General features: G+C 49.6%; 2 protein-coding genes across 2 annotated transcripts; one reads left to right on the top strand and one right to left on the bottom strand.

Moving 5' to 3' along the window:
• Positions 1-7: 7 nt before the first annotated feature.
• Positions 8-1,626, top strand: UCN (urocortin). The gene is made up of 2 exons (XM_082643152.1): positions 8-816; positions 1,078-1,626. Exon 2 carries the CDS (start codon positions 1,091-1,093, stop codon positions 1,469-1,471), a length of 381 nt encoding a protein of 126 aa, XP_082499278.1. The 5' UTR covers positions 8-816; positions 1,078-1,090; the 3' UTR covers positions 1,472-1,626.
• On the bottom strand, positions 1,564-17,742 carry TRIM54 (tripartite motif containing 54; the record flags this gene model as incomplete). Its single annotated transcript, XM_082642387.1, has 10 exons — positions 1,564-1,972; positions 2,092-2,150; positions 2,349-2,554; positions 2,693-2,817; positions 2,934-2,956; positions 3,216-3,449; positions 4,124-4,219; positions 5,980-6,151; positions 6,683-6,855; positions 17,575-17,742. The coding sequence occupies 10 exons, from the start codon at positions 17,740-17,742 to the stop codon at positions 1,564-1,566; spliced, it is 1,665 nt and encodes a 554-aa protein (XP_082498513.1).
• Positions 17,743-20,471: the final 2,729 nt, after the last annotated feature.

The following is a 20,471-nucleotide window of genomic DNA, read 5'->3' as shown; positions in this document are numbered from 1 at the left end:
CCTGGAGGTCAAAGATAAAGTAATACTGCTGCTGTGATTCCCAGGAGAAAAATTCACTTGGCTAAACTCCTGCTTTGGGGCAAACCTATAAGCAGATGGACCAGCCTTTTGTTGTCTGAAAGCACCCTGACCAGAGGCCCTCTTTTTTATGGTGCCTCAGTCAGACAGCCCTAGAATTTAGATCCTGGGGCTAAAATGACATCAAAAATCCTGGCAGCTCAAGCTGCCTCAGACGCCTCTTGGGTGGGTACCATGATGGTAGCTGAGTGCCAGCAGTGCTGTCCCGATTGCCTCTGTTTACAGAGCTGATGGCTGGGGCAAGGGACTGGGTCTGAGCAGGACGGCATTCTCCAGAGGCCTCTGGCCCCTTCTAGAGGCTGAGGGCAAGGTCAGCACCATGGACAGCCCCGCGATCCAGTCTTCCTTTCATGTGCCAGAGAAGACTGCAGATCTGGACTAGTCTGGTCTGGGGACAGGTCCCCTGGTCACTGCTGGCTGTTCTAAACAGGTGAAGGACTCTCATGGCTGGAGCAGTCTTTACTCCCCAACAGGCTTCTCCCTCTCTTGAGCCAGGTGTCAATTCCAGGGACGCGCCCCACGGGGTCTCGCAGCCCCAAGGGTCGGACTCGAAGCTGCGGCCGTCATTGCTCTACAGTCAGTGCATGTTCCTTGCTGACGTCAGCCGGAGCTGTCCTGGCGCTATATAAGGCTGGCAGCAGTCCCGGGACAGACCCCGTGTTCCCCAAGGAACAGCCCGCCTCGAGGGACAGAGACAGGAGCTCTTTCCTGCAGGGTACAGACGCTCTCCGGCAAACTGTGAGTGGCTCTCAGCGTCCGCCCAGACTCCCTCAGCACCGGGACTGCGCTCAGCTCACCCACCGCGACCCGCCAAGAGGGAGGGAGGGAGAAAAGGGTGGCACAGGACTGGGCAGCGGCTGGGGCTGGAGGGAAGGCTGTGGGCACCGGGCAGCAGTCGCAGGGGCCCGACAGGGGCGCTGGAAGTGCGCGGGAAGGAGAGTGGCTCCCCCTGCGACTGCCCCTGGCGCACCTCACCCTGCGCTACGCCTGTGTGTCCAGGGCCGGTGGTACCATGAGGCCGGCGGGACGCGCGGCGCTGCTGGCGGCGCTGCTGCTCCTGGCACAGCTGCGCCCGGGGAGCAGCCAGTGGAGCCCGGAGGCGGCGGCGGCCGGGGTCCAGGACCCAAGTCTGCGCTGGAGCCCCGGGACACGGAACCAGGGCGGCGGGGCCCGCGCGCTCCTCTTGCTGCTGGCGGAGCGCTTCCCGCGCCGCGCGGGGCAGGGCCGATGGGGATCCGCGATCACAGGCGAGCGGCCGCGACGGGACGACCCTCCGCTGTCCATTGACCTCACCTTCCACCTGCTACGGACCCTGTTGGAGCTGGCGCGGACGCAGAGCCAGAGGGAGCGCGCCGAGCAGAACCGCATCATATTCGACTCGGTGGGCAAGTGATCGGCGGGGTCTGGGGCCCCGAAAATCTCGACCCCCATCCCCCACCCCCGGGCTGAGACGTGCGCGACAGGAACTGACCCAGTCCCGCGGGGCTAGAGCGGCCTAGGGACACCCTGAGCACTCTCCGCGTTACTAGTTTTTAATAAAAGTGCCGAAGAGCCGTTGGCCTCTGCTGCGGGGCGCGGGGAACCACAGCAGGGTGTAAACCCGTGGGAAAGTGGGGCTCCCAGGTCGGCGAGAGGGGACCAGATGCTGCGGGAGGGCTCCGCGAGAACGGCTTTCAGCCAGGGTCCTGCGGTCCCCATCGTCCCCAAGTCTCCCAGGAACTCAAGCCCCGGTGCCACCGCACCACCCACGACCCTCTTGGCACTGGGCTTGCGAATCCGTGCCTGATATCGAGGAGGTGCCCAACAGGGGTTCATTCCACTTCCGCCCCCGAAATGGTCCCAGATTAGGAGAAGGTTGGGATGGATGGTGATGCGATCGTCGCCGAAGCCGAGGCTGAGAGAGTGAGCAGTGAAAGGAGCTGCGGGTCGGGACGCAGTAGCCCTTTATTGAGCCCCTCCCCCGCGGCGGCGCTCCGAGCTGGGTGGCGGGTGGTCCCTGCTCAGGTCCTTCACCACCCGAGCGCCAGGCCGCGGGTGCGCAGCCTCCCCAACAGGGGCGAGTCAATGCAGGCCTGTCCCCGGGAAAGAAAGCTCGGTGGGTGGGCGCTCCAAAGAGACAAGGCAACTCCAAAGCCCAGCTTACTCCCTTTCCCCAGCCAGGAGGGTTTCTCCTCCACTCCCCACCCCCCACAACGCGGACTCCCAAACCCCCAGAGGAATGGATGGTGGGAAAGAAAGTTGTACTTCAGCACGCGCGCTAGGGGGCGCACCACTCCTGGTTGAGGTTGGGAGTAGGGGCCCCAAGCGATCCCTGATGCAGCAGAGAGGGAGATCGCCGGGGGAGGGGCGGTACCAGGCAGACCCCGCCAATGCCCACACTCACCTTCCGGCCCCTCCAGCCGCTCTTCCTCTGCCCCTGCGCTGCCCTCTTCCCCGTCCAACGCTACCTCCTCATCCTCTTCCTCCCCAGAAGCGCCTGGGCGGAAGGAAGGCTGGGTGAGCTGGAGTCCCCGATTCTCTGGCCGTCTTGCACCCATCCCCCGACCCCCAACCTGGAGGGTCTGGACGCCTAGTCCTAGCGGCCCGCCGCCCCCTCCCATCCTCGCTCCCTCACCTGGCTGGAAGTCGATGGTCCTCAGCATTTCGGCTACATGCTCCACGCTCACGGTGAATTGCTCCATGCTTTCATAGCCGGGCTCCGGCCGTCCAGCCAGCTCCACCTTTGACATTGTCCCGACCCTGCGGCAACCGCAGCGGCAGCGGCTCATTTGGAAACACCCAGCACCCTCACCCCCTCCCGGTGGCAGCGGAGCCCCCGCGGCCCCTTCCTTTCCCTTCCCACTCCACCTACTCACTTATTGATCAGCTCCTTGGCCTGCTGCAGGGAAGAAAAGAGGGTGAGAGTAAGCATTGTGCCAACCTCTGGCAAAGTCCCATTTCTGATGCCCAACACAGTCCTGCGGGGTCGGTGGGGATGCGCGTCCCAATTCGTTAAGGAAATAATGGACTCAGAGGGGGTGATTTGCCCAAGGCCGTGGGGCAAGTAGGTGCCAGAGATAAGACTTGAACCCGGTCTGCCTGTGCCGAGGTCCCCACTGCAGCCGCTAGGCAGCCTGACACCATCCCCCTAAGCCCACCTGCAGATAGAGCGCCATCTGCGGTTCCTCCATGGACTGGATGGCGGACTCCACCAGCTTAGAGGAGGCCTCCAGGTGGTCTCCGTACTGGCGGATGAGGCCCCTGACGCGCTGCAGCTTCTCCTCCTGCTTCCGGGCCAGCGCCTGCAGCAGCTCACCCTTACGCTCCTCCAGAACTGCGCACAGGGCCTCAAACCTCTGATTTAGCAACTGCTTCTGCCTCCGGCTGTTGTCCTGAAAGACCGGAAGCAAGGATGAGACCTCATAACTGGGAGAGCACGGGGCTACTTGTCCCACTCCCGACTTAATGGAAGTCACAGTCAGCCAAGAAGAAAAGTGACCTGTCGATTATACCACAAATTAGTGGCAGAGACAGAACTCCAGCCAAGGGCTGCTGATTCCCAGATCTTTTCAGTAATAATAATGATATATATTTTGTTAAGGTTTAATTGACATATAACATTATATTAGCTTCAGGTGTACAGCATGATGATTCAATATTTGTATATATTGTGAAATGATCACAATATGTCTAGTTAACATCCAGCACCATACACAGATTACAAATTTTTTTTCCTGTGATGAGAACTTTTAAGATCTACTCTCTCAGCAGATAACACTATATTTTAAAGAAGCTTCATGAGTGCTCTCTATATTACTTGTATTATCTCATTTAATTCTCAAAAAGATCCGATGAGGTAGCTAACATATCATTCTCTCATCAATATTTTATATAGTTAAAAACAAGAAAAACTGAACACAGAGAAGTTAAGTTACTGGACCAAAGTCACAGAGCTAGTCAGGGACAGAGCTGGGATTCAAACCAGCAGCCTGGTAAGCACATCCCGCTACTTGTGATCCACCTCCAGGAGTCCAGAAACTTTCCCTCCCTCCCATCCCAGGCTCACCTCAATGGTCTGGCACACCTCCTCCATCTGCGTGATCACTGCTTGCACACGGTCATTGCCTGCCACCAGCATCGAGATGCCATCACTGAGCTCAGTCTGCCACACACACAGGCCAGCACTTAGGGCTGGAGAACCTAGTCAAGAGCTGTGCCCCTCCCACCCTGGCCAGGCTGCCCAGGAAAGGACTGCCCCTCCACTCCACCATCAGGGCATCTTCAGGGCAGCTCTGACAGAGATCTAGAGAGTTTAGAGCCATTCAAGAAGTGTGGAAGCACACTCTATGGATTCTGGAAGGAGGTGCAGAGAGGAAGTCCCCCACCACCAAATGAGAAAGGAAGAGACATTCACCAAATATCCACCAGATGCCAGGCACTGGCCTAGATGCCTTATCTGTAGATTCACGTCTTCCATCAATTTTGAAAAATTCTTCACGATTATCCATTAGGATAATATTGCCTCTTTTCCATTCTCTTTATTCTCTCGTTCTGTGACTCTGATTAGATATATGTTAAACCTTCTCATTCTCAACCTCCTCATCTCCCAGTGCTGTATTCTAAGTTGTTTTTTTCAGTCCCCTCTTCCCCACCTTTTTTTTTTAATTAAAAAAATTTTTTTTGGCCGTGCCCCGTGGCTTGTGGGATCTTAGTTCCCTGACCAGGGATTGAACGGGGGCCCTCAACAGTGAAAGTGTGGAGTCCTAACCACTGGACCGCCAGGGAATTACCCAGTCCTCTCTTCCTGAGAGAAATCTGTCATTTAATTCATCCTTTGAGTGTTTTATTTCAACAATTATATTTTCATTTCTAAAAGCTCTATTTGGTTCTTTGTCAAATCTGCTTTTTTGATAGTCTATTATTGCTTTTTAAAAATATTTATTTATTTATTTTTGGCTGCATCGGGCCTTAGTTGCGGCATGCAGGATCTTTGTTGCAGCACACGGGCTCTTCATTGTGGCGTGCAGGCTTAGGTGCCCCACAGCATGTAGGATCCTAGTTCCCTGACCAAGGATCAAACCCTGGTCTCTGCATTGGACGGCAGATTCTTAACCACTGGACCGGCAGGGAAGTCCCTATTGCTTATTTTAAAATTCCATTTTAAAGCATTTTATGCAAAGTGACTTTTCATTCTTCAGTAATTCCAGTATCTGAATTTCTTTGTGTATCTTCAATCATGAGCTAATCTTTTGTTGTTCTTAATCTAAGAAAAACCCAAGGCCTAAATTGAGGGTTTTTCCTCCAGGCAGAATTTGCATTCGCTTTTGTCAAAAGCCAGGTGGCACAACTGACCACTTTAGGGATTCCTGGGATTCCAGTTTAACCTGGGATCCTTGGGGGTCCTCACTGCAGGCCTCCCACCTTTTAGGAGTTTGGAGGTATAATCTCATCTCTCTAGTTCAGTAATAATTTGCCCTGTGGGAAATCCTGCCTTTTCCGTGCTTATCACTCAGGGTTCTGTTCTCATCCCACTTCCCCTCCTCCTCTCCCCACCTCAGCAGCACTTGGAGCTTTCCTTTACTTCCTACATGTCTACCAATTTAATTTTTGAATTATGTTTTATGTAGAATCTAGACGTGTGACAGTGAGATGGCCTTGAGAGTCCACCATACTGCATCCATTTCTCATTTTATCCTTACAGCTCTCAGGGGTAAGCATTTTCATCCCCATTTTACAAGTGAGGAACGTGAGGGCCAGAGAGGTCAAGTGACTTACCCAAGGTCACACACTGAGTCACGCATAGACTTGGGACCTCAGCCCTGATCTGCCTGCCTTTGAAACCAAGTGGACTAAGAGGCTATAGTTTGAGACCCTGTCCTATGTCCCCACCCCCACACGCCTGCTCCCTCTGCTGCTTGATACCTTCTGGCGTTTGTAAATCGTGGGCAGTGGGGCCACCTCACAGTCCTTGTGGGCGCCGAAGACCTTGCAGAGAGAGCAAGTGGGCACTTCACAGCTCAGGCAGTAGATATTGATCTTCTCATCTTCATGCTCCTCGCACATGAGGTGCTGCTCAGCCTTGGAATGCAGCGGCCTGGAGGGGAGCGGGCAGGGTGGCAGGAGGGTCAGGGGCCAGGCTGGGTGGGGGGCAAGAGTGTGAGGCTCCATGAACACCTTCTCTTCAGCCTCCACCACCCAGCGTCACCTTCTCTGCCCCTGCAGCTGGTGCTGTGGCTGGGCAGGCAAGTGACTTCCACGGGGCTCTTCCTTTGAGGAATAGAGCTACAGCGTAGCGGAGACCTAGATCCAAGAGCAGTTTCTATTCCAGGGCAGGGAAGTCCCGTGGGGCGGGATGTCATGGAGGGTTGGCAAGGGCCTTGCTGGTGGACGGCCAGCCCCTCCCCAGGTGAAGAGGGGGAAGCACTAACCAGGAATCAGAGGCTGCCTGAGCTGGGTGACCTGACGAGCTGGGGGCAAGTCCCTCCTCTTCTCAGGTCCAGTCCTCTCATCACTAAACTGAAGAGGCAGGTTGATCGTTTCAGCTCCTCTCTTCTGGCCCTGATGGGTTCCCTGCCTGTGTCCCAGGCCCTGCACTTTAGAGAAACAAGAGACCCTAACAGCTCACCGGGAGGACTCCTGCTTGTAAATGTCGATAATGTTCTCCACTAGCAGGTTCCGCTGCAGGCCGTAGACACCATGTCGGTCCAGGACAACCTCATGCCTGCAAGACGGGCAGCGGAAACGGCCTCCTGAAGACACAGTGGTGGAGCCCCGGGATTGCCACAGAGGGTTTGAGGCCTGTGGGGACAGGGAGCGTGAGAGAAAGGCACAGTGAGTCATGGGGGAACTGGGAGGAGGCAGGGGGGATGTCATGGGGACTGGGGAGTAGGAGAGTGGTGAAGAGGAAGCATCGGCTCTTTTCTATGGCTGGGTGCTCCTCTGAGAGCAGCTCCCGGTGGGTGGCCATGGAGACTTTCCCACCTTTGCCTTGTTACTCAGCCCACCTCCTTGAGTGTCCCTGCATCCAGAGCCTAGCTTGATCAAGCCTAGTTAGGGCAAGCTCTCCTCAAAGGGGCCCAGCTTGGAGCTGTGGGGAGACATTGACCTCAGCAGGAAGGCCAAAGTAGGAAATGGACTCTAAGTGTTGCAGTCCTCCAGCCTGGGGCTCTCACGGGCCACATCGGGGGGATATTCTCTGCAGCCAAGGTCAGGGGCACGGAGACAAGTGCTGAACAATGAGGCAGACATATCGAGCCGGGTAATTCGGGAAAATCACTCCAGGGACTGGGAATCAGTAGTCCTGGGTTCTTGTGCTGCCCCGACACTGCCCTGCTATGCATATTTGGGCAAGCATTCAACCTCTGTACAATTAAGGACAAGATTGGATTATTCATCCTACCATAAACATTGAGTGTGTCAGGTAATTGCTAGGCTCTGGGGATAAAACATGAACAGGTACGTCACATTACCCTCAGGGAGAGCAAACCGACAGCCACATCCAATGGGCTGCGTGTTATGACAGGAGGAAGCTCAGAAGAAGGGTTTACCAGAGCTGCTCACCACCTCCTCCCACTTACACCTCTTAGGGGACTTTCTCCATTCCATCCTAAAAGGGAGAGCCCTGCCATGGCCCAGACCACCGATCCTTGGCTCAGAATTGAGGAGGTGATCACCTGACCCGACAGGACCAATCAAATTTTCCCTCTAGGAACTTGGAATCGAGTCACAGAGGCTGAGGTGACTAGACCATGTGCAGCTTTTGAACTGAAAAAAGACTTGTGAAGTTGGGCTAAAAGCTGACATTGTGGCCACCCCAAAATCTGTGCAAGTGGACAGTGTGAGGGGTCAGACACTGTGAACAGAGAAGGCTGGTCTGCAAGGAAGAGGAACAGTCAATCTGGGGAGAGCAGCAGAGATGAAAGACTTGTAAATACTGCTTATTGTTGCTTGATATTCACCCCTTCTTCTTCAATAATAGAGCCCCTGAGTTGTTAGCAAGACACATGGAATAAAGACCATGTGACCAAGCCTCCCTTCCAGATGAGTATGACCAGGTGACTGCATTGTGGCCAATGGTATATAAATAGAAATGTTTTGTGCAATTTCTAGGAAGTATCTTTAATGGGAAGGGCAGGCCCTACTCCTCCTCTTCTCTCCTTCCTGCTGGCTGGAATGAAGGTGGACTGGCAGGACTTCCCTGGTGGCGCAGGGGTTAAGAATCCGCCTGCCAATGCAGGGGACACAGGTTCCATCCCTGGTCCGGAAGATCCCACATGCCACGGAGCAACTAAGCTCGTGTGCCACAACGACTGAGCCTGCGCTCTAGAGCCTGTGAGCCACAACTACTGAGCGCGTGTGCCAAAACTACTGAAGCCCACGTGCCTAGAGCCTGTGCTCCGCAGCAAGAGAAGCCACCGCAATGAGAAGCCCGCGCTCTGCAAGGAAGAGTAGCCCCCACTCGCCGCAACTAGAGAAAGCCCGTGTGAAGCAACGAAGACTCAACGCAGCCAAAAATAAATTTATTTTAAAAAAAGGTGAGTTCCTTTCCACAACATTGTTAATCAACTATACTCCAATATATTGTAAAATAAAAAGTTTTTTAAAATGTGAGTTCCTTTAAATAGAAATACTCAAGCATAGCATAGGTGGTACACAGCTTTGGCAAACATCAGGAAGGTGAAACGAGAATGAAGCTTGGGGTGTTTGCTCTAACCCTTTTCTGACTCCCTCCCCTTATCAAAACTTGTGTGTCTTGTGTCCCAAACCTTTTGCAAATGCTAGGTGGCTACCTTGAGAAAGTCACCTGTACTGGATATGTAGATAAGATTGTTACCCATTCTTGGCAACATCTCTGTATTTTAACAGAGGGCATTTAATGCAGGATGATGTAGGGAAAGTAACACTGATCTGAAGATATGGTTTGGGATTTGCCATTTATGACCTTGGGAAAATAATTTCTCTTAGGACTCAAATGTCCTCAGATCTAAAAAGAGGATTTGTACTTAGCACTAGCTCCTTTCAAAGGCTGGTGTTTTCTGAGCAATGAGCCTTAATGGATATATTTATGGTAAGAATACTGACCAGTGTGGGGGAAGGGAGTTGTTGGTTTTCATAACAACCTTCTCCTCTCACACCTTGCAGGCCACCATATCCCACTCTGTTTAACCTTTTGGCTCCTGTGATCCGGTATCTCACTTGCTTTTGCCAGTCCCTAGCTGTCCCTGGATCGCCCTCTTCCCGCCTGATGTCAGCACTTCCTGAAATCCCATCTCCTCTGAAACAGCCCTAGTGTATTTAGATGGATTTATACATTCTACAATTTGTATTATCTGTGAGGTTTAAATTTTACATAATACACCTGTATTATTTTTGTAACCAGAATGAACAGTAAAATTGCTTTTTCAGATAGTTAACATGCTGGTTATTTAATAGTAAAGATTAAATGAGTTATAGAGGAATTATAATGCAACTATCTTTAACAGTTCTTAACATGGGGAGAGACCCATGAAAAAAGCAGGATATAAGTCTATAGAGACAGTAGGATCCCAATTTTGAAATGGGTGATGGGATTTACAGGATTTTAGAATTTCTTCTTTGTAGTCATCTACATTTACCAAGTATCTTTGTATAGACCATGAAATTACTTTATAAAATACATAAAATAAAAATTAAACATTTTGACAATCATTTCCATTGAGTGATAGAATTGTGGGTGATTCCTTTTTTTTTTTAAATATAATTTCCAAATTTTGTACAAGGACTTTGGGTTTGGGGGAAGGAAAAAAACCCTTTACTTTTAAAAAGTGCAATGCTCAATCCTGCCGTGAATGAAAGGGGGCGCTAGAGTGCCAGACGAGTTAACAAGTGAAAACGCTATTTAGGAGAAAGGAACTATGTTAGTTCGAGGGAGGAGGTGTTTAAGAAGATACCATCTGAAGACAGGGTAGACAGGAAGCAGGAGATGGTCGTTAGGAAGGAGTTTCAGGAGATCAGAGATACTATAGGAGTTTAGGTTACAGACAGAGGAGTCCTGAGACGGGCAGGGGTTGCGGGGTGGGGGAGGAGCTAGAAAGGTAGGTTTACCAAGAAGGGCTTTTTTTTTTTCCTTTGTTTTTTGGCTGCGTTGTGTCTTCGTTGCTGCACGCGGGCTTTCTCTAGTTATGGCGAGCAGGGGCTACTCTCTGTTGCGGTGGCTTCTCGTTGCGGAGCACGGGCTGTTGGCACGTGGGCTTCAGCAGTTGTGGCACGTGGGCTCAGTAGTTGTGGCTCGCGGGCTCTAGAGCGCAGGCTCAGTAGCTGTGGCTCCCGGACCAGGGCTCTCACCCGTGTCCCCTGCATTGGCAGGCGGATTCTTAACCACTGCGCCACCAGGGAAGCCCCCAAGAAGGGCTTTTTTAAAATAATTGTGGTAAAAACATGGAGGGCTTTGAATCCAAGGGTAAAGATCTGAACTTAACTTTATAGGCAAGGTTTCTAAACTGCAAGAGAAAATTAGAATATTAATCTAACAGGTGATTTGGATACATGGGAGAGGAGACTATGGCTTTTGCTTCTGATCTAAAGGCACAGATCAGAAGCAAGAGCCATAGTCAGTGCAGGTCACAGGCTTGCCCTCAGGTAGTGGCAGTAATCCTGCAAAGACTAGGGATGCCAGAGGTGGAATCTAGCCAATCACTTGGCTGTGGGTGGGCTGTGGGGGAAAGGAGGGAGTAAGACAATTCAGGCATTTCAAGACTGGATGCTTGGGAAGACACCGGAAGCTGTGTGCTGTATACATTTTGTATGACAAAATGTATAATTTTGTCAATTATACCTCAACAGAGCTGGGGAATAAATGCTGGAGAACTTAACCTGGGGGCCACAGCCCCCAAAAGATCCATGACTACAACTTAAGGGGTCTGTGAACCTCGATGGGAAAACAATTACATCTTCATTTTCACTAACGTGCCTAGCAGAACTTGAGCGCTTTCTTCAATTATGAAGGTAGGCGACAAACCACGTAGGTTTAGCAGTACCTGTGACTTTGTCACCAACAGAAATCACGGGTATTTTCATATCACATTACAGTTGTTGATCAAATCTCCAAAAACAATTTATGCTTATCACTACTTCTAAACTATAGTAGTTATTAGGCCCACTGTTCCTTCTCTCTCTCTTCTTTTTTTTGTTTTTTTTTGGCTGCACCATGAGGCATGCGGGATCTTAGTTCCCTGACCAGGGATCGAACCCGTGCCCCGTGCAGTGGAAGCGCAGAGTCCTAACCACTGGCCCGCCAGGGAATTCCCCCATCTCATTATTTAATGTGTTAATCGAGAAGCACATATATTACTCTATCAAAAAACATGTTCTAATTATTTTGGTAATTATATTCCAGCGTTTCTCAAGCTTTTTTTCACTCCTGCCTCTTCTAAGAGCGTTTTAAGACATTTCCCCCCAATTGCTATCCCCCGCAATTAAATTTTAACACCACAAATCTTAAAAATGTCAAACTCATAGAAGCAGAGACTAGAAAGTCAGTGGCCAGAGGCTCGTGGTGGGGAAATGGGTAGCTGTTGGTCAAAGGGCACAAACTTTCAGTTATAAAATGAAGTTCCCGGGAGCTGATGTACAGCATGGTGACTGTAGTTAATGACACTATATTGTGTACTTGGCATCTGCTGAGAGAGTCTAGACCCCTCACACACAAAAATGGAAACTGTGAGGTGATGGATGTGTTAACTACCTTGATTGTGGTAATCATTTTACAATGTATAGATATATCACATTATCATGTTGTATACCTTAAATATATATAATTTTGTCAATTATACCTCAACAGAGCTGGGGAATAAAGTTTTACGTAAGAGCAGAAAATAAATAAAACGTAAAATTGCAATAAATTTTTTAATACCACAGATATAATTGGAGCAATATCACCCCCACTGAGACTGCATGCTGTATTCTAATGCAATTGGTTTTCTTTATAATCATATATGTTATAATTTATGCACTTAAAAACCCTGTTCTTAAAAAAAAACACACATACATTGTCCTTAGGATCCATAGGCTTCACAAACCAAAAAGGGATCTATAGCACAAGAAGAGATGACTTCCTGCCCTGATCGTGAGTCCCTAGATGGTCTCACCACAAATAGGAACTTTACACTCTGAGGTGCGCATGGCAACTTCCTTAACACGTCTCCATAGCTGACAGTCCCCACCTTGGGCTAAAGATCTCTCAGCTGACCGATATCCAGTTAGCATAAGCTATCTTCTGCTTCTGCTTATCTTTCTCTTTCAAGACTAAGAAATAACTTTGCTTAAATCTTACATTTACACAAGGGAGCCAGCCCCATAAAGTAAAATTTCACGGGCCAATGATGTGATGTGTAGAGAAAATTCCATCACTCTAGGAAACAGAACACCTAGATTTACGTCCCTACTCTGTCCCTTTGTTTGTGTGACTGTAACCTGTTTCCTGTGTTCTCCCCTGTAAAATGGAAATAACATTGATTCTAACTCAAATGGAATCACACATGTGAAGGTACTCTATAAATTATAAAGCACTGTACAAATGGTTATTAAAAATCCTAATCTAGACCTTAAAAATATATGACCACATAGAACCACAGGACATGAAATAACTGTTCTTTCTTCACCGTGAAGGATAAAATGGAGTGGAATAAATACATGGAATTCTAGGCCATGATCAGGGGTTTTGTGTGGCATAAGAGCTATATGGTGCCTTCTATTTCTTTTGTAATGGTCCATGGCATCCAATAGAAATGTTCCATCTAGAAAGATGCTCTGTGAATGCAGTTTCTCTATCAAATCTATTCTTATCTCAGAATGTTTTCCCACTTTCCTGGCTATCCAGAGTGATGCTGATTGGGGATACTGGCCCAGGATGGAAGGGGGGTTGTTGGAGGCTACCTCCCCTAAACTATTGGCCTGGCCAATGATGAATAGTGGACCATGCAGATCCTCTGGGCCAGACCCTCAGAATACACTGGAGAAACTAGGAAAATGGTGGCAGAAGACCAGACATTTGGTCTGGTGACCTTGGCCCTCTTCCTCTGAGCTTTAGAAGTGGCAAAAGCTGAGCTGTGGGTGGAGAAGGGGTTTTGGGTGGTGAGCTAGCCCGACAGAACCTAGCAATGAGTGTGGCACAGGGGTTTGTGAATGGAGGCTGGCTGAAAGGAGGGCTGGTAAGCAGAAGAGTGAACCAAGGTAGGGCGCTAGTAACAATGCAAAGTCCTGAAAAAATGGAAATCCATAATGATATTTCTTGAATTTGTGAAATCAGATTGTTAGAATTACAAGGATGTTAAAGATCAGTTTAAAACCTCCGTTTCATCCATACATGTGTAAACAGGCTTGAAGAGGTGAAATAGCCTGCTTTATATCACATGACAAATTAAGGAAGAAGCTGGTGGGACTTGAGCCCAGGAATGCTGAGTCTCTATGATTTTGTTTCCCACTCAACCCAGTTTCTTCCCTAAAGGAAGATCCTAAGCCTGCTACAAGGTTAACACAATTCACAAAATTTCAGTGAACCAATTTCTCAAAAAGGAGACCTGCCCAAGGCTGGGCTGGGGAGGGGATGTCTTGGTGCCCTCAGTAGCAGGTGGAAGTGGCCGAGGAGACAGGCTGTGTAGGGTTTTCACCAGCTGGCCTGTACTTGATGACAGCAGGTCCTAACAATTAGCTGGTAAAGAAGTGGAATTCGGGCTGAAGTAAAAGAGGTCATCTCCTTCCCAGACTGCCCTTTATGAGAGAAGGAGGCCCCTTTCTTGCTATTCCCATCTCTGTAAATCTCTCCCTACATGGACACCGTCCAGAAAAGCTGTTTCTGATCAACCTTCTTACAAGCCCTTCTGGTTGCCTGTTAAATTACAACAGGTTGCAGCTCATAAACAAGTGCCCACAGTGAAGTGGGGGCAGGTATAAAAATAAACCGAAGGCTGTTTTAAAGTAGTTTAGGAGTGAATAGAGTTTACAAATTCAGAAACACATGGGAAGATGTTTGTGTCAAATTCCCACACCGACAGCTTTCCTCTAGTCAAAATGCTTGGTAGCTGAGTGGGTGCAAGTGCGGGGAAAGAGAGAGAGAGAAATTAGAGGGGGTTAATGTGGTGTTTTGGTGTTTTATTCTGTTTAAATTCAGAGAGAGAGAGAGAGAGAGAGAGAGAGAGAGAGAGAGAGAGGGAGAGGGAGAGAGCTGTATCACAGCTCTGAAGAAAACTAGTTAAATTGTGATGGCAACCAAGTAAAAATATGTATGAGACAAGCACTTGAAAGTAATATGCAAACATGAAAATAGTTGTGTTGGAGGAGGTGGGATTATGGATGACTTCCTCCCAAACCCTTAATATGGTTCAACATTTTCAATGAAAAAAAATTTTTTTTTCTTTTTTGGCTGTGTTGTGTGGCATGTGGGATCTTAGCTCCCCGACCAGGGATTGAACCTGGGCCCTCAGCAGTGACAACTTGGAGTCCTAACCACTGGACTGCCAGGGAATTACCTCAATGAAATATTTTAACTTTTAAAATTTTGCTTCCTGGCTCTTTTGTTAACCTGATGTTATAAGATCATAATCTCTCCAAATTCTTGTTTGTTGCCCATCACAGCAGTTTTGAGGACAGCAGAACACTGAGCATCATTTAAATGTTTCAGAGTGCAGATTAAACAGACTGTGGCCCAGCTACAACAATGGACAACTATACAGCCATGAAAAAGGAAGGTGCGTTAACTTTTTTTTTTTTTTTTTTTTGCTGTGCCGAAAGGCCTGTGGGATCTTAGTTCCCTGACCAGGGGTCAAACCCGTGCCCCCTGCAGTGGAAGTGCAAAGCCTTAACCACTGGACCGCCGGGGAAGTCCCCAAAACGAAGGTGCATATCAGAATGTGTGGATATGAAACAATGGCCAAGAGAGTGAACAAAGGCAGGTATAGGATGAATTTAGTTTAAACGTGTGTGTATACACACACACACATACACACAGAAACGAGTACCGGACCATGGAAAATTTCTGGAAGGATACCCAAGAAAGTTGGTAATGGCTACCTCCATCTGGAGAAGGGAATTACATAGGGCCTGAGGTGAAGTTACTTTTCATGATATAAATTCCTATAGCATTTGAAAAAAAAGTGTGTGGGGGGTGTATAATATACTGGTATCACTTTTCTAAGTCCTATTAACTTTCTAGGCAATGTTCTAAGGGTGTTCTTCCTAAGTAGTTTTAAGAGAGAGAAACCACAAGTCCTATTCTTGTCCCCATACTTAGAAAACAGACAATCTGATTATGCCTAGAGTTGTCAAAATGTGGAGGCAATGTGTGAAGAAACTAAATATGCTCATCTTTCAGAGGGAGGTCTACTGAGATGTGTATACATAGTGCAGCTGAAGAACTGGGTCAGCCTCCCACCAGGCCACCCCAAATAAAGCAGCAAGGAAATGAGCTGTTCAACTTCTCTCCTTGGAGGGCCCAGGGGTGCCCGGCACTTTAAAGGATACACAGTAGTCCAGATGCACAGAACCATCCCAAAGCTCTGGGAATCATGTTCTCTCCCAAATATTCTGTACCAAACAATTCCCAGGTCTTTCAGGGCCCAGATCAGTATCCCAGAGCTTCAAGGAACCAAAACAGTGTGTCTAGATACAGAGGATGGACTGGAACATCTTCTAGCCTCCATATGTAGGACCGTCCCTGGGTCCTCTACCCAGTGACACTGTGTGCCATGCACTTTAATATTCTGACCAGTTTTTTTACAGAACACGTTACCTTCACTTTCAAAACTTTGTTTTGCTTTCACATATTTCAGGCTCTAATGAAACGACGTTTCACTACAAATTCATGAGAAGGGATGGCAAAATCTTGTTGTCATTCCCTCCTAGGCATCTCAGCCCGAAGGATGTTCAGTGTTACTAAGACCGAGGGAAAACCCAAGATAGTGGGCGAGGCATAGCTTCTGGTACATGACTTAGTGCCCGGGATAAGCAGATCCCAGAGAGGGAAAATCACTGGCTCTGAGGTTCTCTGGAGCCAAATAATGGCAGGTTTGGACACGAAGAAGAACAGGAGATGGGAACAAGCCTTGATGGGAAGATGGCAGGAGAGACCATGGAGTTCAGTGAAGATGGCAGACAGCAAAGGGTGGGTCACAGGGCACAGCTGTGGAATGACCTGAATTAGCCAGCCCATTATTTTCCCCCAAACATGCTGCCCCTAAAGAACTTAAAAGGGAAACATTTTCTTGGTTAAGTTGAAAATCACTGTGTTCAACACATTTCCTCATAATTTCTGATACAGATGAAGAATATGTGTTCATGATGTTCCTTATTGCTGCCATGCCTACTAAGCCAGCCAACTCTGGTCTATTCTGAGTTTTTACTTCATTTGCAAGGGTGTGTGTGTGTGTGTGTGTGTGTGTGTGTGTGTGTACATGCCTTTATCCCTCACTCTCCCTGATCCTTTTTCATTTTATAGGTTACTAGAACCTACACCAGGGCACGGGGCAAGAAAGAAAACCCATTTATATAAACCATTCTGATATGTGCTTTTATTTTTGAAACCAGGAGCTAAAATGATATCTGTGAATTTGATTAACTATGCTTTGCTCCATGACCACACATAAGCCAAGACTGGTTACATTTTGGGGAAGTAAAATTTATTCTCTGCCTTTTCCCTGCTTAAGTGACCTCAATCCATTTTAACCAGCAGGTCCCTTTACTGACCAGTCTGAGGTGGGACACAGGTGTGAACTTCAGCTGAGAGGATTCCTAGTCTCCTGCCCACTGTCTAACTCTGCCCCCCCAAAGATGGATGCATTCAGCTTTGCTTTAAATATGAATGGTTTCACTGTCATCATGGACCTTTCTCACAGAGTTGGGGTTTTTTTGTTTTTTGGGTTTTTTTTTTTTTTTTGCGGTACGCGGGCCTCTCACTGCTGTGGCCTCTCCCGCTGCGGAGCACAGGCTCCGGACGCGCAGGCTCAGCGGCCACGGCCCACGGGCCCAGCCGCTCCGCGGCATGTGGGATCCTCCCGGACCGGGGCACGAACCCGTGTCCCCTGCCCCGGCAGGCGGACTCCCAACCACTGCGCCACCAGGGAAGCCCCCGAGTTTATTTTTTAATGTTTCATTATCTCACTGCTATCTTCTCCAGATTTTCCATATTGTTCTCGAAATCTCAAACTCCAAACTGGAATGCAGAGTCTAGCACAGACTGTCACACAGCCTGGTGGAGGATCACTTCCCTCCCAGTTTCTAAGGGGGTCTCCTTTCCTCTGTAGATACCAGCATCCCAGCGGCTGTCCATGCACAGGCTGTACTCGCCAGCCTGCAGAGCAGCTGCTGACTCATGCTTAGGGATGTGCTAGGACCCCTGGCTCTTCTTCTGCTCTTCAGCCAGGACAGCCACCACCCAGCTCACGGAACCCTCCTCCCATCACCTTCTGGGGTCTCAGCGCTGACCTGAAGAGCAGTCCCCCACGGGTCTGCGCTGCTCTACCCGGCCCCGCCCCGGCCCCGGCCCACCTGGAAGACGTCATTGGCACACTTGCGGCACAGGTTGTGCTGGCAGGGCAGGATCACCACCGGTTTGGAGAACGTCTCCAGGCAGATGGGGCAGATGAGCTGCTTCTCCAGGCTGTCCATGCTGTGCGCGTCCCCTAGCAGCGGCTTGAAACCCACCGTGAAGTTCATCCCCTCAGCAGTCGTGCCTACCCTGGCCTTGACCCTGGTTCTGGCCTTCCCTCACTGCCTCCGGACCCTTCCTCGTTTACTTCAGACAGTCTGCGGATTCCCGTGTTCCCTTCTGTTGCGCACTCCCGAAATGGCTCTGCTCTCTCTTCTGTCCCGTCCTCTAACAACTTGCCTTGGCTTAGAGAGCTGTTTTCAGACACGTCTGTGTCTCTCTTGAGGCTCTGCTCTGTACCCCAGCCAGGCACACGTAGCTTTTTCTATCCCTCCCTCCCTGAATGGCCCTGTCCCTGGGAATTTCTCCTTTTGTTTCCCAAACCACTCTCGTCCACTCTATGGGTGGCACTGTTTGTCTCTCACTGCCCAGAGAGGAGACTATTTTTTAATGTGGGGGTGGGGAACAAGGGGCATCTGTGTGTGACATTCCAGCTCCCAATTTAGCTCATGTAAGGCGAGCCACAGCTGTCACCGAGTGACCCTGACTCACTCAGGAACGGTGACTCCCTTGACCAAGAGCCAGCTTCACCGCTTATGGTGGAAGGTAGGACAGCAAAGGGGCTCTTACTCAAGGGGCTCCTGTGAGTCCCTGACCCCCATGCTCTGGCCTGGGCCCCTCTTTCAGGGCAGTGACACAGAATCTGAACCGGCCTGTATGAGAGGTACCATCCATGGCTCAGGGTGGAAGGAAAGATCCTGCCAGACCTACAGTCAGTGAAAGTTTCTGCCTCCGAGGCTTAGCCAGTGACCTTGGCCCTCTTCCTCTGAACCCTGTGATTCACAATAAGGGCACCAGAGATGAGACAGAGGCTCTGGTTCAACACTTCTGGACCCATTTTTGGTTTTGCCCAGACCTCTCTTATATCCGCCTAGGAAAAGCAGCCCAGGAGGCTGGAGCTGGCAGGTGTGCCAGGCCCTGGGACTACCTCATGAGCAAGCCCCTGAGAAAGTGTGGGATTCTGGTCCATGAACACATCACTGGAACCACTCCAAGGACTTTAAATTTGTTAGGAAATTGAGAGTAGCTGAGCTGGTCAGAAAGGACCTGAATGCCAGGGACTTATTTCGGGCACCAGGGGAATCAGTCTACAGGGAAATTTTAGAGCACCGACAAAGTCATCATCACAAGGCTCTGGGAAGCCTCTGCCCCAGCTCCACAGTTGTCCTGGACTCCTGCTCTCCAAGGCAGGCTGGTCTCAGATGTGCACACTGGTCCTCTATCTTTTTCTCCTACTTCTTCTCTATCCCAGGCACAATGTGTCTTTTTTTTTTTTTTTCTTCTTCTTTTTGCGGTATGCGGGCCTCTCACTGTTGTGGCCTCCCCCGTTGCGGAGCACAGGCTCCGGACGCGCAGGCTCAGCGGCCATGGCTCACGGGCCCAGCCGCTCCGCGGCATATGGGATCCTCCCAGACCGGGGCACGAACCCGTATCCCCTGCATCGGCAGGCGGACTCTCAACCACTGCGCCACCAGGGAGGCCCCACAATGTGTCTTTTTGGGGCCCGACATATGCACTGGGATTGGACAAAAGCTCTTTTATTCACGGACATCCCTTAGCCCCTCTCCCAGTCAGGAGAGAGAAGTTTGAGGAGTTACTAGACTCTGACCCTGCGTAGACGAGAAATGGTGTGATGAGGATACGAAACAGACAGTGGGACGAGGCACACGTGGGGAAAGGGTCTGTAAAAGTGCAGTCTTCACCCTATCACACGTTCCATGCCCCAGTTTTAAGAACAAAACATATAGTGATCAGCTTGCATAAGATGTGGTCAAAAGGACGGAGGCAGGCAGGCACTGAGGTGTGAACTTCAGTCAACCCACAGGTGCCCTGCTAATGGGTGCTATGCTGGCAGCCGCAGTCCAGGGAGAATCCAAAGGTGGGATAACTACCCCTAAGCCTCAAAAGCATTGATACTTTTCCTGAGTTGTCTCATGGTGGTATGGAATGAGGCTGGCAATGCCAAAGGCATGGGCACCGAAGAAGATGAGACCAGCCCCCAGAAAGGTGTACTCGCTTAGGAATGTGGCTGACACTAAGAGTTCTTGGTACACAGAACTGCAACAAAGAAGGGTTAGCTGGTATGGCAGCTCCAGGACAGGATCCATCCAGCTTGGTTATCAGGATCCTGATGGAGATATCGCAAGTGGCTGACCCTACCAGCTGACATTGGCTCAAATCCCAAGGAAAGCACAGGAAAAAGAATGCTCAGGAAAAGACTGTCATCACTGCCTAAGACCTCACAAGGGTAGGGATATGAGGGCTGCTCTCTAACAGATTAAAGTTGGGACTGCAGCTAAAAAGAAGAATAGCTGGGTGACCCTGTATGGCCAAGGTCAGTTATACCATCAAGGACAAAGATGGCATCCTCACTGGGATGGATGCCATCGATGCTTCTGAAGATGGGAGTCTTACAAGTAGAGGGGAAAATCAGAGTCAATGTCAGGACAGGGCTACTTGCTCTTCTCTTCACCGAGTCCAGCGGACTGGGCAGCAGAAGGCACCCACACTGGGTCAGCACCTAAGGGCAGAAGAAGATGGCATCTTATTAACCAGAAGGAATGATCACCCAGAATTTAAAGCCAACCCCCTATAGGTAAGGATACAAATACCTGTAGAGTCCATACTATAAAGATATAAACTTTCCACTAATGACTCATCTGAAGTTAGTGTCTAACCTTTTCTTACCCTTTAATTATTGCGGCATTTCAGTTTTCATACCTCACTCTTCTTCATC

The sequence above is a fragment of the Mesoplodon mirus genome (assembly GCF_964341445.2).
Source record: "Mesoplodon mirus genome assembly, chromosome: 14".
Lineage (NCBI taxonomy): Eukaryota > Metazoa > Chordata > Mammalia > Artiodactyla > Ziphiidae > Mesoplodon > Mesoplodon mirus.
Note: the sequence above shows the minus strand (reverse complement) of the source record. Positions and strands in the feature narration are given on the sequence as shown.

Coding starts and splice junctions, on each gene's coding strand:
- UCN (XM_082643152.1), top strand. CDS start 1,091: ATGAGGCCGGCGGGACGCGCGGCGCTGCTGGCGGCGCTGCTGCTCCTG.